The 16,626-nt window shown below is 43.1% G+C and overlaps 1 protein-coding gene across 1 annotated transcript; it reads right to left on the bottom strand.

The window, feature by feature from the left end:
• Window positions 1–11,972: 11,972 nt before the first annotated feature.
• LOC147440865 (heat stress transcription factor A-1-like) lies at window positions 11,973–15,961 on the bottom strand. The gene is made up of 2 exons (XM_086482668.1): window positions 15,006–15,961; window positions 11,973–13,387 (listed from the first exon to the last, which is right to left on the bottom strand). Exons 1-2 carry the CDS (start codon window positions 15,222–15,224, stop codon window positions 12,404–12,406), a joined length of 1,203 nt encoding a protein of 400 aa, XP_086338794.1. The 5' UTR covers window positions 15,225–15,961; the 3' UTR covers window positions 11,973–12,403.
• Window positions 15,962–16,626: the final 665 nt, after the last annotated feature.

Genomic DNA, 16,626 nt, shown 5'->3' with positions numbered 1-16,626 from the left:
CCCTATCGCCTACGATGGACACCGTAACCGTATTATTTATTTAAGTAGAGTCAGGCACCGGGCTTGTCGGTCCAATAGGGAAAGGTAGAGTGATCGCCGATGAGAGGCGCACTCTAACACGAACATGCTAAGGTTAGTTGGCTAAGCATGGGCGCCCAAGTGTGAATGGGGTGAGCTCACATAAAAGCCAATTAAACCTAAAATTGAGTCATTCTCTCATTGTGCAATAGAAGCTGCTCTTGCTCCATCTCCACCTTCTCCTTCACCATCTCCTTGTGTGTGTGCGTGTGAGAGAGAGAGAGAGAGAGAGAGTGTGAGAGTGTGTGTGCGATCGAGCGTGCGGCGGCACGACGGCGGTGAGGCGGTTGAGCGCAGCGTAGCGGCGTCTCCCTCTTCTTCGCGGCGCGGGAATCCTTCATTCGCAACTACGCAGGAAGGTGAGTGACACACCGTTCTTCCTTGTGAGCTTGTCTGTTGTATGACTGTGTGCTAGGAGCCTTTGTGGCTCGCACACGGCGCGTAGCAAGTCCCTAGCCTTGACAAGCTCCCGCCTTGCTTCACTCTCACCACCTCACACCCACCTTGTTGCATCAACCTCACACTATCAAATGTGTGTAGAAATGGCCTCCTTTTATAGGCCAAAAGGGCTGCCCTCTCTTATGAGAGGCAGCCATGTGTAACCGCCCTTGTGCGAATAAGTCCAAATCGGACCCTCCAATCCGCCCATGTGTGGCCGCCCTTGAGAAGACAAGTCCGCTTTTGAATTCGGCCACCGGCCATTGAATTCGGCCACCAGCCCACCGGCCATTGACTTCCAACCACCAGCCACCGGCCATTGACTACCGGCCACCGGCCAACCGACCGGTTGTTTTCCGACCACTTTTCGGCCGCCGTCCAGCCATAATATTCTGGCGAAAAGGAATATTCCGGCGAGGGGACAAAAAAGTCATGGGGGCCTCCGCCCCCGAGGCCCCTAAAGTTGCCCCTGATTCTTGTCCATGAAAATTTTGGTTTCCGGTGAATGATTTTCCTTCACGCACGATGGCTTCTCCTCATAATGGGGGCCTTACAAATGTGCGTTTTTACCACAGAAAATTACAAGGGTAAATCAGGCTCCATACTTAACATTAGCAACATGTACATGGCAGGTGTGGAAATCTCAAGAAATATACTAATAGGAAAAAAATTTGCAAGCTTCACCGATTTAGTGGGTACAGAGTTTCGGAGAGACCTTTGAACATCCTTACTTTGCAATGACTCACTCACTATTTTGTTCGAAACTGGCCAATCCATGAAGTTCCAGTTGGTTGGTAGAGGAACCTTTACCAATGCTTCTTTTTTATTCCTTTGGTTGCTGGAAATAGTCGTCGAAGAATTTGCTTTCACCTGCAAGGCTCTTGCTATTGCTTTTTGCAAATTGTAAAACACCAATGTGGCCATGGGTTACAGAGATGAGGCCTATAATGCAGTCCACTAGGTCCCATTCCTAGTATGAAGAAGGATAAACATTTGTAAGTGTAAGAGCTAAATGTAAGTGGAAGAAGAAAGATAGCTTGTAGTGGAGGGAGGATGATATTTGAAAGTTTTCTTAATGGAGGGATAGCTTTTACTGGTGGGAGGATGATAGCTTTTAAGTCACTATTTTTTTAATACCTTGACGGCTATTAGAGTCTATTGGCAGCAGGTCCACATGTTGAACCGCCAACGCTATAAAAAGAAGATGTTACCTTACAAAGAATTTTACTTCTCTCCATTTTAAAATGTTTTATCTTATTTCTTGATTTATTTCATGTATTTTCTACTTTACATTGTGTTGTTGTTTCTTGGATGCCTTTCTTTTCTCTCTCTACAATATAGCCCTCTAAAAGACCTCCAAAATCTCATAATGTTAGTCACCCACAAGATAATATAACCATCATGCATAATATTGACTAAATACTAAGAGATCTCCACTAACATTCTCAATGCCCGATAGTGGGTGTAGAACTAGGTACCAATATATGCTCCCACACACCCACACCACACGCATGCTCATCTATGTCCCTCTCCATCTCCACTTTGTATAGATCAACACACCTTTTCCTTCTCTTCACCTCTTCATGAACCTCCACCTCCCTCTTCATATTCTCCATGATGCTCTTCCTCCTTTTCCTAATGCTCTTCCTCCTTCTCCATCTCCCATTTGTACACATTTGCATCACCTTCTCTCTCTCTCTCTCTCTCTCTCTCTCTCTCTCTCTCTCTCTCTCTATGATCCTCACGGTGGTGGTTAGATGGTGGTTTCTTGGACAACAATGAAGGACACGAGAATCCACATGTGCTTGATGTTGGCTTACATCACAATGCTCATGTATGATTTGCAACAGAGAGTCTATGAACTTGAGTACCATTTGCACGCAAGGAGAGTCTTCTATGCGCAAAGAAAGAGACTTTGGAAGAAGAAAATGTTGGGAGAATGAAAATTGTGCAGAGAGCATGTGGGATGTAGGTGAAGCTCTCCATAGCTTAGTTTTGGTCCAACATTTCAGATATGAGCTTGGGAGTTGAGGAAGAGGGAGTTGAGAGTGTGAGAAGGACAAAAAGGTGCTCTTCATTTAATATACATATATATATATATATATATATATATATATATATATATATATATGTACATATATATATATATATATATGTACATATATATATATATATATATGTACATATATATATATATATATATGTATAGAGAGAGAGAGAGAGAGAGAGAGAGAGAAAGCATTAAGTAAATATGGTAGGGTATTTTTTAGCTTAGCCCACTTTTTAAGAGTGGCCAATCGATGATTGTAGCAAGAGTGCTCTCTATAAAATGGATCGGGGGGATCTAAAATATTGAAGATTTTTTTTTTTTAGCCATTGTAGAAAATAGAAAAGGGCTCCTCCTAAACTTGTAACTTTGACACCTTCTACTAAACCTTTTAGAAACCCAATATTTTTGTCCATAAGACACTCTCCCATATGGCTATCTCTTGATTAAGCTTGGGTAAATTAAAAGGCGCAAGAAGACTCCATTGAGGCACTAATGCACAAATAACAAAGTTATACAATAGACTCGTAGGATAGATCATTGAGATCTCTTGGGAGTGTTCCTACAAGGTTAGACCTTTTATGTAACGCAAATGCAATCCAGACATTCTTGAAATTTTCATTATCCACACACATGACTCGGTTCACTCTAGGATTGACTCAATTTTAGCCGGTTGTGGAGTTTAAAAGATGTTCAAGAAGCAGCTACTACCGAAGGTGATGGTGCAATGAGCAGGTATGCAGGCAGGTGAGGGTTTGGGATTTTGCGCTAGCGAGGGGTGAGGGTTTGGGCGCATGATTGAGCACCTGGAGAGGAGTAGAGTGAGCAAGGAAGGGAATTATTGGGTTCTTGAGGAGATCGGGTAGTTTAGCACATGCAAGCTCAATACTCGATTCTTCGCAGCAACAAAATCTTTGCGCTACTATTCTGTACCTCACGAGCTTGAAAGTGTATACACTACCCAATTTGTGTGGCCATCTCCCAATTATCATCTTGTTGGCAATTATTGTCTAAGAGACCAATCTACAGTTATTATCATGCTGACGATTATTGTCTAAGAGGCCAAGCTACGATTATTAGCTAGTTGTTAAAGCGATTATTATCTCCTTGAAGTCCTTTTTGGCCCTTTAGGTCTTGAATCTATTATTTCTTTAAAGCCTTTTTTTCCTTAAAAGTCTTGAGGTTAATCAAGTATTGTTAGTCTGCGTCATTTAGCAATGGAACCCGATGCTCTGGTCGTAAGTGAAGACATTGTCAAATTTTCACAAATGTTAACGGCGGGTAAAATACCCAAAATGGAGGTAGCCGTGCCGATGGATGAAGGCGACACCTCGGTCTTGGGACCGGTGGATGATGCGAAAATGTCAAACCCCACTTCACCAAAGGTTTCAACCGTGAAAGAGGACAAAACTGTCTCAATTGAAAAAGTTACCTTTGAGGAAACAAGAGAGAAATTGGGCTCAGTTCAAGGGTTCACTTTCGAGGTAAAAACTTTCAAAGTGGGATTCCTCAGGGTCCCATCTGTACGAACGTAAATAAGGCGTCAAGTGCATCTGCAGCTCGTAGGCCAGGCATCTCGTTTGCTAGAATACTTAGGGGGCCTAACTCTAAGGATTATGGAAAAGGCTCATCAGAAGGGATGTCGAGTGAAGGAGATATCGAAAAACTGCAGAATATAAGAGCTAGGCTTCAGCAAGAGCTCAAGGAAGTCAACAAAATGATTGAGTCCAGCCCTAACAACAACAAAAGAACTTGCTCCCAAATAGATTACAGTGGGCTGGTTGAAGACGGGTTGGCAGATCGGGCCTTTTCTGCTTTAAAAAGTCTTTGCCACAGCAGGTGGAGGTTGCCGAGGCTATCCCTGTAGCAATTCCACCAACACTTATCAAAAAACAGTTAGCCAGGCAAGCTAAGCTGACGCTTGTATTTGGGTTTAGTGGAAGAATCCCGAACAGTTTTGAGATGATTCAATGGCTTCAGGGCCCTCAAATTCTTGGTCATGGAGGAGCAGTTGAAAGTACTTTTTACCTAGCTAAAGGTTTTTGTTTAGTGAGATTCAAAGAGGCCTCCGATGTGGAAAAGATCCTTGACAAAGGGCCCCTAGTATTTAATAGGACTACAGTTTGTGTGGTGTCTTGGGAGCCAGTGTTTGACTCAGCAGAATCTCTATAAGGTTTTCATCCAGTTTGGGTTGAGTTTGTGGGACTGCCTAGCTGGCTGTGGGATAATCTTAGGATGCTTGCTAGTCAATTGGGCACTCCCTTATTTATACCTAGCAAGAGAGGGTTTGACAGAACCTCAAACAAGGTTTGTATAGGCTGGGATGTGTCTAAAATGCCACCTAAGAGCATGGTAATCAATGTCGGAGATGGGCTTGTTACTATTCCTCTCAACTTTGGAACATACTTTAGTGCATGTTTTAAATGCAACAATTTTGGACACTTCGCCAAGGATTGCCCCTTGAAGTCTAAAGGTACTGCAGCTCCAGCAGCACAGGTCCCCACTGAAATGGAAACCTTGATGGAAGGGCTGGAGAAGCAAGGAGGCAGTAACGAATGGGGTAAATGCAGGGAAGGATAAAGAAGGTATGATGGATGTAAAAATGCAGGAAAAGATTGGGGAGAAATCGATTCCCATACAATGAATGTCCAAAAGTGCATGCAATAATAATATGATCGCTACTCCCACTGCTACCCCGAAATTTATGACAGTGACAACGGTGACGTCTGTTCAAGTCTCTGGTCTGAAAAGAGCCAAAAGGGTGAAGGTAGTGGCAAGAGACTCCAAAGTGCTTCAAGTGGTGAGAACACTTGAGGTGAAAGGTTCTAATCCGTCCTTCACCCCTTCGAAAGGAGGGGGGGTTCACTATCCCACTGCACAATCCATTTGCAGCACTGCAAGAAAAGAAATCCCTTGACTTGAAACCTCCGGATTCTCCTGAGACCGGGGGGGGGGGGGGGGGGGGATGATTCGGAGAATGCTGAAGAATTCCTTCCTCTCTCCCAATGAACCCCTCATTAATGATGAAGTCTCTCACTATCCAATCTTGGAACGTAAAGGGGTTGAAAACCCGTGAGAAGAGTACCCTATTCTGGGAGGAAATAAAAAAGGAGAAGGCACTCAATTGTTGGGCCATCCAGAAACACCACTTAGATGCCCATACCAAGAGAAAACAGGTGCTAGGAAAGAAACTAGTATTCTATGGAGAAGGAAGTAACGGTTTCAGTGGCATCCTCAGCATTGCGGACAGAGAATTGGAGCCGAAGGTGGTTCTAAACCACCCATTCAGTAGAATCCTAGGGATTAGAATCAGATAGGAAGAGCATCCCTTCACCATTGTGAATGTGTACAGCCCTTGCAATGCAAAAGAGAGAGCTAAACTATGGATGCATCTTAGAGATACTCCTATTGAAGGTGAGTGGTTGTTGGTTGGCGACTTCAATATGGTAGAAAAGAGAAGGGATTGAATAGGATCCTCCAGTATGCTAGCTGGCTCAGAAAGGTCTAAATGGCAAAGTTTGTGCAAAAAGTGGGTGATGATCGGCTTATGGGAAGTCGGCCCATGGAACAGCACGATTGGTTTCACCTACACAAGCCTACAGTATGCCCGCATTGCCTCCAGGCTAGACAGATGCTATTGCTCACATCAAGCTGACTGGATATCGTCGTTGATGGAGATGAAGGTAGGCCCAACAAAAAGCCTTTCGGATCACATACATTTTAAGAAGAATACAGGGGAGGAGCAGACCCCAAGAGGAGGAAAAAAATTGTTAGTGACAGGGGCACACCTATTCAAAGACCCTCTATTCAGGAATCTAACCAAGAAAGCAATGGGTAAGCTCAAAAAATATGTCGATCTCAACAAACACAATGCGTGGGACCTCTTTGCTCGGAGCATCCAAAAAGCAATCAAAACCTCGGGCCCTCGAATCAAGAAAATTAGGGAGGACCACCTTCTGCATCTTACAGCGGAGGTACATTTGCCTACCTCCAAAAAAGCCAATGGGCTTGCTACTGAGGATGAGCACAAACAATGGCTTGAAGCCAAATCTAACCTTGCTAATGAGCAATTAGAAGATATTAAAAAGGCAAGGCTTCTCTCCAGGGAGACTTTCTTGCAACCTGAATCCTCTAATCAAGCTCAGTTGTTTAGGGCTTTAGAATCAAGAAGAACCGGGGCCGCGTCCGCTCGCTATATGATGAGAAAGGGACAGCCGTTCATAACCAGGATGAGATGGCGGGTCTGATGTGAGCTATCTTAGTCAAATCATTGGACGGACAGAGATCCAGTCCCAAGAAGTGGAAGAAGCCAGAGGGACCTTACTTCAGAGAGTCAAGAAGAAGATTCCCCACTCAAAAGCTAATAGCTTGGAAAGGGCATTTTTCGAAGATGAATGTTCACTAGCATTGCAAGCCCTTGGCAAGGAAAAATCCCCGGCTTGGGATGGGATGACGGTGAAATTCTATAGAGAATTTTGGGATGATCTCAAGGTCCCAATCACAAGGTTGTCCAATAAAGCCATTGTCGAAGGGTCGTTGGAGATAAGTGTTCCATCCCAAAACAGATCTGTTGTTCTCAACTGAAACATTGGCGCCCTATAATGATGATGTCGGTGGCCTACAAAATTATTACTAAGCAGTAGCCCTCAGACTAGCCCCCTTACTCACCAAGGTTATCTCTCCCCATCAACATGGGTTCATCAAAGGAAGGTCCATTTACGATAACATCTTGGCAGCAATGGTGGGCATCGAATACGCAACTGTTCACAAAGCAAGAGTGCATTCTGCTGCAATTGGACCTGGATAAGGCTTATGACAGAATAACATGGACATATATAGAAGCCGTCATGGAAGATCTGCGCTTTGGGCCTCGCCTATGTTGTCTGGTACGTGTACTGGGGGCTGGAAGCCACTCAGAGCTTCTATTCAACGATAGAAATATGGGCTCTTTTGAGGTCAAAGGTCTATTAAGCAGGGATGTCCTCTGGCCCCCCTGCTTTTCGCCATAGGATCACATCCGTTAATCACGACGCTCGAAGCTAGTTTTGAACGAGGGGAGTTGCAAGGCCTGGCCTTACCAGGAAATAGCCAACTCCTAGCAAAACTTTTTGCAGACAATTCTCTCCTCTTCCTCCTGAAGGCGTGTCCCCCAAGTCATCAGGAAAGCTTTGGAGATTGTACAAATATTCTCAGTTGCTTCGGGGTCCCATTGTAATATAGAGAAGTCAAGGCTGATCTCCCTATCAGAAAATGACTCATTTGACCCTTCCGACTGCTCGGGGGAGATTGTCACAAAAGGGAATATCTTCAGACATTTGGGAGCCCCCTTGGGGGTGGGCATAACTCACAAGCAAAGATTTGAGTGGGTGCTTGAAAAACTCAAAACAAAAATGAGTAGGTGGGAGTATGCTCTTCTCCCATTCCCAAGTCGGATAAAAGTGATAAATGCCTTTATGATTCCTTATATTGCCTTCACTAGCCCGCTTCTCAAGATGGCTAAGTGTCACTAGAAAGAGTTCTGAAAACCAATAAAAGGGTTTTTGTGGAAAAACAACATGAAATCCTCCAAGCCATGGCAATGGGCCATTGGGAATCAGTTGCTCGGCCGGTAAATTAAGAAGGCCTCGGAATTCTCGACCCTGTGGCCCATGCAGAAGCTTGTTGCACCAAATTTGTTGTCTCCTTGGCTAAATAGGATCAAGTTTGGGCTATAATGATCAAGATATGATAGAAGCAGCTAAACTTGGCTCGAAAGGTGGAAAGTGGAGAGGATAGAGTTTCATGACAAACTGTTAGCCCCAACGTGGTCTACCCTAAGACTGGGGGGCAGCTCAGGAGAATTGGTAAGAAAATGCAATAGAGCAGCAGGAGTCTCAAAGTGGGGGGAAGAAGCCAGATACTTCAAGAACTCCATTTTGCATTGGTCTCCCTGGCTTTTCAAAGTTGTAGATCCGCCTCAAATTCCCTATTGGATAGAGACAGCCAGGAAGCTGAATAATAAGGGTCTGAATCGACTTGGGCACTTCTGGGACAATGACAACAAGAGTTGTAAAACCATTGACCTTCTGGTTACCCAGTACCAACTTAATAGCTTGGAGGTCTTGCTTGTCCACAAAGTGATGCAAGAGCTTGACAATATAGTGATGCCAATTTGTGGTTCAGAGTTTGACTGGAATGCCGATTCAAAAAAACATAAGGCGTACCACTCCTCGCTCTCTTTTTTGATATTTAAAGCCGATAATATTAAGAAAGAGAATTGCGATTAAGTAATATATAAAGGCAAGTGAAAAGCCCCTCCCCAATAGAGAGTAAAACACACACACACACACACAAATATTTTTGTACAAAAAAGAGATGGTTTTTTGGTACTTGAAAACTCCCATTGGACGTCTAAATGTTACCGATCCAATAGCAATTGTAATACATTACACCTGTGGGCAAAGAACTATCAACATTGATACAACTAGCCACAAGGCAACTCATAAACTTAAAAAGGCAACAAAAAAACAGACACACACACACACACACTTTTTTGTACAAAGAACAGGGCATTTTTCTTTTGCTTGAAAATTCCCTTTGGACGTCTAAATGTTGCTGATCCAAGAGCAATTGTAATACATTACGCTTGTGGACAAAGAACTATATCCATTGATACAAGTAGCCACAAAGTCATCTCCTAAACTTAGGAACGGCCAGGGATAAAATCTCTTAACACTAGTTCTATAATTGGACACTAAAGTGTCGCGTTTTACTAGCAACTTGCCATGATTATTTGGTAAAGTTAGAAACAAGATTTATAGGTCATGTTCATACCTTAGGTCATTTATGAGGTGAATGAAGAACTTAGCTATGAGATGCACAACATACCTTAGGTTAGTTATGAGGTGAAGAACATAGCTAAATTTTTAATTTTGCCAAAATTAATATCGTATTAAGATTATAGTGATGAGTTTGAAGATGAAAAAAAAACCATAAATTAAATATAATCTCATCAAATAAAGATTTTACATAAATTTCAAAATTGGACAAGAAAAAACTTATTATAACAAGAACTCGAGTTTTATCACTTAGTTTTTAGACCCTAATTTTGGTATAATTAAAAAAAAAACCCAAAACTTCACAATGTTGACAAAGAGGAAAGTTTTGGTCTTTTAAAGCCTCTTTCATTAACATCATGAGGTTATGTTGCAAAACATAAGGTCTATGTATCTATAAGCCAACACTCATCAACTATGCATTTTTCAAACTTTCAAACTCAAAAGCATCTTGTAATTTAAGCTCATTTTTTAAAAAATATAATGCATAAGCAAAACTAACATTGCTATGGAAAACCAACAAAAATGTACATATAAACTCCCCAATTGTGTCCATATGAGATATTTGTACACAAGTAAATGAGATGAATGCAAAAGTGAACTTTATGTTAAAACTAATCTTTGTTATATTAAAAAAAAAGAACTTCAACATGCGCAATTTTTGGGACGTATGTGATTTGCATAACCATCAAATAGTATCACCTTAAGCAATGGAGTGGTAGATCTATTATACATGCAACATAAGACAATGCAAATCTAAATGAATTAAATGTTTTATGTGGTTGGTCGCTAATTCATTTCACAAATGTTGCATAATTGATACTTATGACTTTCTACATTTAATTCTAGCCACAAAGGAAAAAAAATTGACATAAGAGCTGCAAAAATGTCAAGCACATGTAAGTAGTTACCATGGATTATTACATGCACCCCTCATTTTTTTCCCTTAATTACGGTACAAGTTATAGCGAAACATCAATGGCTTTTTGGATAGGCATTTTTCATGAGTGTAGTTACAATTGAGGTTACGTACAAAAAGTGAAGAATTCGAATTTTCATGAGTACGTTGGCCAACATTTTAGAAGTATGCAAAAGCATTTCTTGAGATGTTTTGGTTACAAACTAGTGTTAAAAAGTAACAAGAAGTGCCCTCTCCACCCCTCCACTGTATCTTCCACAAGCATGTGCTCATGGGATCTACCGTGGGATGAATGAGCACCATAGATCGATACTCATCACTTTCTACATTTAATTTTAGCCACAGAGAAAAAAAAAATCGACATAAGAGCTATAGAACTGTCAAGCACATGTAAGTAGTTACCATGGATTATTACATGCACCCCTCATTTTTTTACCTTAATTAGGGTACGAGTTATAGCGAAACATCAATGGCTTTTTCGGATAGGCGTTTTTCATGAGTGTAATTGCAATTGAGGTTGCGTACAAAAAGTGAAGAATTCTAATTTTCATGAGTACGTTGGCCAACATTTTATAAGTATTCAAAAGCATTCCTTGAGATGTTTTTGGTACCAAACTAGTGTTAAAAAGTAATAAGAAGTGCCCTCTCCACCCCTCAACTGTATCTTCCACGGGCATGCGCTCATGGGATCTACTGTGGGATGAATGAGCACCATAGATCTCAAGCAAACTAATTTCAGATCTGCTACCATGAACAGGCCAAGGTCAACTAAAGAGGACAATGAGGATGGCTCATCAAGCTCCAAGTACTCAATGATCGATCTCCAAGGGAAGCAATGACAACGAGAGACCATCAGTGAAGGTGGCAATAGCTGCACAACAACCCACAATCTGGGCAAAATTCTCAAACCAACATATGCTACCATCAACAGCCAACGGCCAACGAAAGAGGACAAAGAGGGGAATGGCAATGATGAGCGCGAAGAAGCTGCACGGAAACACCACGAACTCTCCAACCAAATCTCCAAAGAATGAAGCTCCCATCTCTTAGGCTCGAACAAACTCTGAAGAGAGCCCACTTGCTGAAGATAGCTGTTGAAACCACAAATTGAGCACATCTTGACTAGGAAGCTGAAAGAGGAAACTGCAGCAGACTCCAAAGGAGAAGCTCCTGCAGAGTAACTTAGCAGAGAGAGAGACTACCCCACCCATAAAACCCGCACACACATTCAACACGCACAACCAACACACGCACCCCCATGAACATGCCTGCGCACACGCACACATACACACAGCCAACCAACGAGGCCAGCCCCTCGCACACACACACAATGCATGTACCCCTCAGCAACACAACCACCCAAGAGCTTGCACAAGCACACAAACACCAAAACACACAAACAAACAAGCACACATGCAGGCGGGCGTGCACGCACACAGGGGAAAGAGAAGGGGAAGGGAAGAAAAAGAGGGGGGTGGGGGGGGGTAATCTCTCTCTCACACACAAGTGAGGTAGACTGGTTATCCCAGTTCCCTATTGAGTAACAGGTCTTGAGTTCAAGGCTTGCCAGATGGATATAGGAGGGTCTCTTGGGATTGTTCGGACATTAAAAGCTCTCAAGCTCTCTCTCTCTCTCTCTAGTTAACACTAGACCTGCTATAGAGAATTTATCGACTTTCCAACCTTCGGCAATCATTTTCCAAAACGCTGGCACCTACTATCATATTGCTAAGCATCAACAAAACCTTCGGCAATATTCACAGTGGATTGGGCTCAATGCAGGGAGGCCAATGTTGCCTCTTAATGGAACTACTAAGATATTCCTTCTAGCTAAAATGTATCAATATACAACAACCTGAGTTACTCTGCTAAGTATCATAAGTCAAGCTCACTAAGCTTTAATGTAAGGATGGATCTGACAACTGTTTGATCCGACAGAAGGGTTAAAGCTAACCTAGTGTCAATGGTGATTGATTTCAAGAGACTGCATAAGACACTCCACCACTCACTTAAGTAGGCTCACATTGCATTTGGACGTTGCTCCTTAGTTATATAGGTCGACCACCCCCCAAGGACAACCATATATGCGAAGACAGTAATGCGACCTTACAAAAACCATCTTTCATTTGATTGACCTTCACATCTAGCATCCTGTGAGTCTCTCTCTGTCAAACGCGGGTTTTCGGTGAGCATGCTTTCCCAAAACACATCATTTGATCCACTTCCTTTGCTCCCTTTGATGCCGTCTTGCTCCTGCGCCGGAGCCGCGGTCTTCCGGTCTACTTCAAGCTCATTAATAGCGACTCCATTAGCTGTGAGGTCTCCTCCTGGGCATGTAAATTCACTGCATACAACAGCTTCACCAGGCGATTTAGCGCCAACTGAATCCACATTCGTCACATTCTCTACATTGGAGGCCTCCACAATCTTCCAAAGAGTAACTCCTGAAGACCGGCTCACGGGACTAGTTTCTTCTGATTGATTCAGATTAGACACTGCAAACTGCTGCAAAACACGATCCAACGATGATTCAGACGCGGAGCCCCCATCTGAGTTGTGAGCAATTTGGCCGCCTTCCGACATTACCTCGGTAGTGTCCCCGGAAGGGTACCGAACTAGTTGTCCAGTCCCTTCTTCATCCCAAGACTCTCCGATACCAATTAAGGCCACTTGCTCTGGCAATCTTCTCTTTTTGCTCAATGCCAAGCTTTCACTAGGATGTGCAAACTGCATGAAATTTGGATGGTGCATTGCCCGCGCCAAAAATGCCATTATGCCATGTTGCCGCCCTTCAAGAGCTTGAAGACGTTGCGCCAACGTCTCAAGCTCGATCTCTGTCGTTTCTTGAAGCTGCTTCACCTTCACAAGCTCATTGATAAGAATCCCCTTATCTTCTTTGAGCTTTTGAATCTCTCCCTCAAGCTCTGCATGGGCAGGATCATTGCAACCGCTCAAGTTGTCCTTCTGTGAAGGATTTGTCTGAGATGCAGATGGTTTTCTTCGGTGAATGTTCTTCAATGCATCTTTATTGCCTTTAGCAAAACCTTCATTGGCAAATTCTTGTCGATCCGGATCAATTTTATGGAATCCCTGCAGAGTCCAAACCAAAGAGAAAAAATCATGTAATCACCCTCCTTTTGGATCAAAAGCATGTACGTCAGTAGTACTTCCAACACTCTCAGAATGCAAAATTTTAACTGACAAAATTAAAGGGGGTCATAAAAGGAAGATTATGCTGCAAAAAAAGCAAGTGGAGATGATTCACATCTTAACCAAAAATGCAATCACCACACATTAGCAACAATTTTCTTATTGTTCTCTTGGAGAGCCCAATAAAAGGATCCGTGGCGATTTGCATAGGGCTCAAGACATAGACTCATAGTTGCCCATATAGTAGATATATTGCAAGTATAGTTACAGGGAAACTCGGTTTCGGGGCCTATCAGATTGAAACTCCACTTCGTAGTCACCCATTTCTCGTTTCCTTGGTTCCGTTCCGTAAGGATCTGTAAGGACATTTTGAAGGTTGCGTACAAAATATAGCTATAAAAAAAAAGGCATTTCTAATCAGTTTTGAGCCGTTTGTGTCTTACATGACCTTGCCAATCTCATTATATTCCCAACACGAATAGACCAAAACCGATCCAAAGAGGACTCCCAAAACCATCTTAGATGGCCTTGCTGGTCTGATTATATTCCCAACACCAATAGAACAAAACGGACCCAAAGCGGAATCCCATGACCACATGATCAATTCTCAAACTCAATTTGGGCTTGTCATAAAGAAGCAAGGTCCACACATTTTATAAGTTTAGTTTCAATCACAAACATAACCATACTTCTTTCAAGGTCTTGAGAATGGATGTTTTAATTTGGAGGAGCAAAATGAATTAAGGTGATGCAATTTGCAAAATTCCAAGCAATTGTTGCAGGGAGCACCTCAATAATTGCAGTTCCTCTCACGGTTACAAGGGGAGCAACATGTTTGTGCGTTTGTGTTCTGAAACAAGCATCAACAACTGTGGCTAGTATTTGAAGAAATAGCGTTACTCATCAATCTATGCGAATCATGAGTTCAAACTCCAGTTGTTGATGATGTTAGGAATTTAGATACTTAGTATAATTGATACAAACTTTCCTTTAGAGTCATCCAAGATATTACACTACTCAGTAAAACCGATCATGCAAGAAGTATTTATAGGACTTCATAACAGCCCTAGCCCAAGGGCGTGGTTCACACTGGCCAGACACAGCTCAGGCACCCATCCTGATCTCTATCCTATAAGTAGTGACTCTTGAATCGGAATGGACATTAAATTGAAATGTACAGAACTCACAGGCATAGAGTGTATGTATTTAGACATCAACTCTACACATCACAAGCACAACACATGGCATGAGTAAGTGATTACATACTGAATGAACCATAAACCCAAAAATCTTATATGTTCACAAAGCAAATGACCAATTTCACAAAGCAATTTAAACCCATAAGAACATTCGAGCCAGGTCAGAGATGCCTCTACATACTTTTTAATGAATGAGCACTATCAATGCTTGCTGAGTGCCAAGTTGCGACAAGAAATTATGTTCATTCCGTTCAGTAATGGGGGAGGGATGGACGGCCCGCCGACCCCCGACCTTGACTTTTGTGTATGCAAAAGGATACCATATTGCAAATATGTTAGAGAGGGAAAGTTTAGCTTACATAGGTGTTTAGTTGCCTGACAAAACTGGAAAAGTTGTTGTGCTTGAAATACTGAGGGAGAAGATCTTTTGTAAAATCCGCTACATTCCAGACAACAAAGCTGGCATTGTTCTCGCTCCACGACACGATCTCATCAGTGGCAGGGTCATCGACCATTTCGTAGGTCTTCGTGAGGAACGGCGGGGGCACGCTGCTGTTGTGGGATCCATCAGCACCCATGTGCAGAACATTGATTGAATTTTTCTGCACAAAAGGTGAGGTTATACGAGCAAAGCCAGTAATCCCAGCCACAAATAGGTAGAAGCTCGCAGCAACGACTCGGACCAATGGCTTGTAGATCTGTACAGAGAGCTTTCTTTGCTTTCTCCAAGTTGCTTTTCTAGAGATGGAATGCTGCTGTTGTGGGCTAACAAGCACAGCGCTGTCTAAGAAGAAAAGCCTACAGAATAGAGGGCATCCTCATCAAAGACAGCCAAAAGGGAGGCGCGCCCACATAATTTCAACAGCATTAATGAGAGCCCAATTCTCTGTTTGGCCCTAAAATTTAGCGCGCTGATGGCAAATTTTGCCAAAAATGGCGCAAGGCAGTGCAAATTTGTAAATGAGTCATACACACAGAGAGCCCCAAGTATGAACTGAATGCAGAGGCAGAAAAGCTACCTCTGCTGCGTCACTCAACAAAGGCAAGGGCGTTTCGCGTTCATTTTTTGACACCTTGAAAACCTGGCAAAAGCCAAAAAGCAGGTCGGGACGGGGGTGGGTCTGTGTGGGAGATGAGGGGCCGAGGGGGAGGGAGAAATTTCTGGCCAACCCAACATTTCAACCAGGTTGCTTTTTGCAGAAAAGGCTACAATGCTACAAGTGTGCGACAATGCGTGGAGAGAGAGACTAGGCCAGAGTTCCATTGATGATTTGATCGATTCCTCAGTCCACTCATTCTTTGCCCAGTCCGTGAGGCCAGGGCCGCCGGGCGTAAAGAGAGAGAGAGAGAGAGAGAGGGAGAGCGAGAGCTGGACCTCCCTTAATACACGACACGCAGAAACAAGTAAAAAGTCGGAGAGAAAACTGGCCGAGAGCGGTCACTACGATACGAGCTGCTGAGGTAAGGGTATACGCTAGAGAGAGAATGGGTGCGTGCAGCCAAGAGAGAGAAAATCAGAGCTGAGAGTCCCATGTGAACACGCCATGGATAAGGTTTGCCCTTGACTCCTTTGGCATTGAAAATCCAATGCCAAGCCATCCCTATCTATTGGTTTAACCTAGATCTCGAGCAAAGTAATGTCGAAAACCCAAGATCACTCTTCCCCCCTCTGTCCCTGCCCCACCTCCAAGGATTGAACCCACAACTTGGGCATGGAGAGACATGTGCATTAACCACATCGCCCATGCACGCCTTCATGAGATGTAGGTGTCCATTAGTTTTCGGCCTGCAAATGCATCACAGGGCAAAAGCAATCTTCAGTTACTTTCATTGCACCCGAGTTTATTTCTGTGACAAAATCTATGACGCCCAATCATATAAAGCCTAGATTGATAGAGGCCCTTGATCCCATCACCCAATGCCCTTGTGAATTATAACAGAGGAGAGGGGGGCACATGTTGTCCATTCGACATTATATAT

Source organism: Adiantum capillus-veneris, chromosome 15, assembly GCF_014529385.1.
Source record: "Adiantum capillus-veneris isolate H3 chromosome 15, ASM1452938v2, whole genome shotgun sequence".
NCBI classification, from domain to species: domain Eukaryota; kingdom Viridiplantae; phylum Streptophyta; class Polypodiopsida; order Polypodiales; family Pteridaceae; genus Adiantum; species Adiantum capillus-veneris.
The sequence above is the reverse complement of the archived record's forward strand: the minus strand, read 5'-3'. Positions and strand labels throughout refer to the sequence as shown.

Excerpts from the sequence above, each read along its gene's own strand:
- LOC147440865 (XM_086482668.1), bottom strand. The coding sequence starts at position 15,224 with ATGGGTGCTGATGGATCCCACAACAGCAGCGTGCCCCCGCCGTTCCTC. Across the intron at positions 13,388-15,005 it reads TCAGGCAACTAAACACCTAT|GGATTCCATAAAATTGATCC; the intron begins GTAAGCTAAACT and ends TGGACTCTGCAG.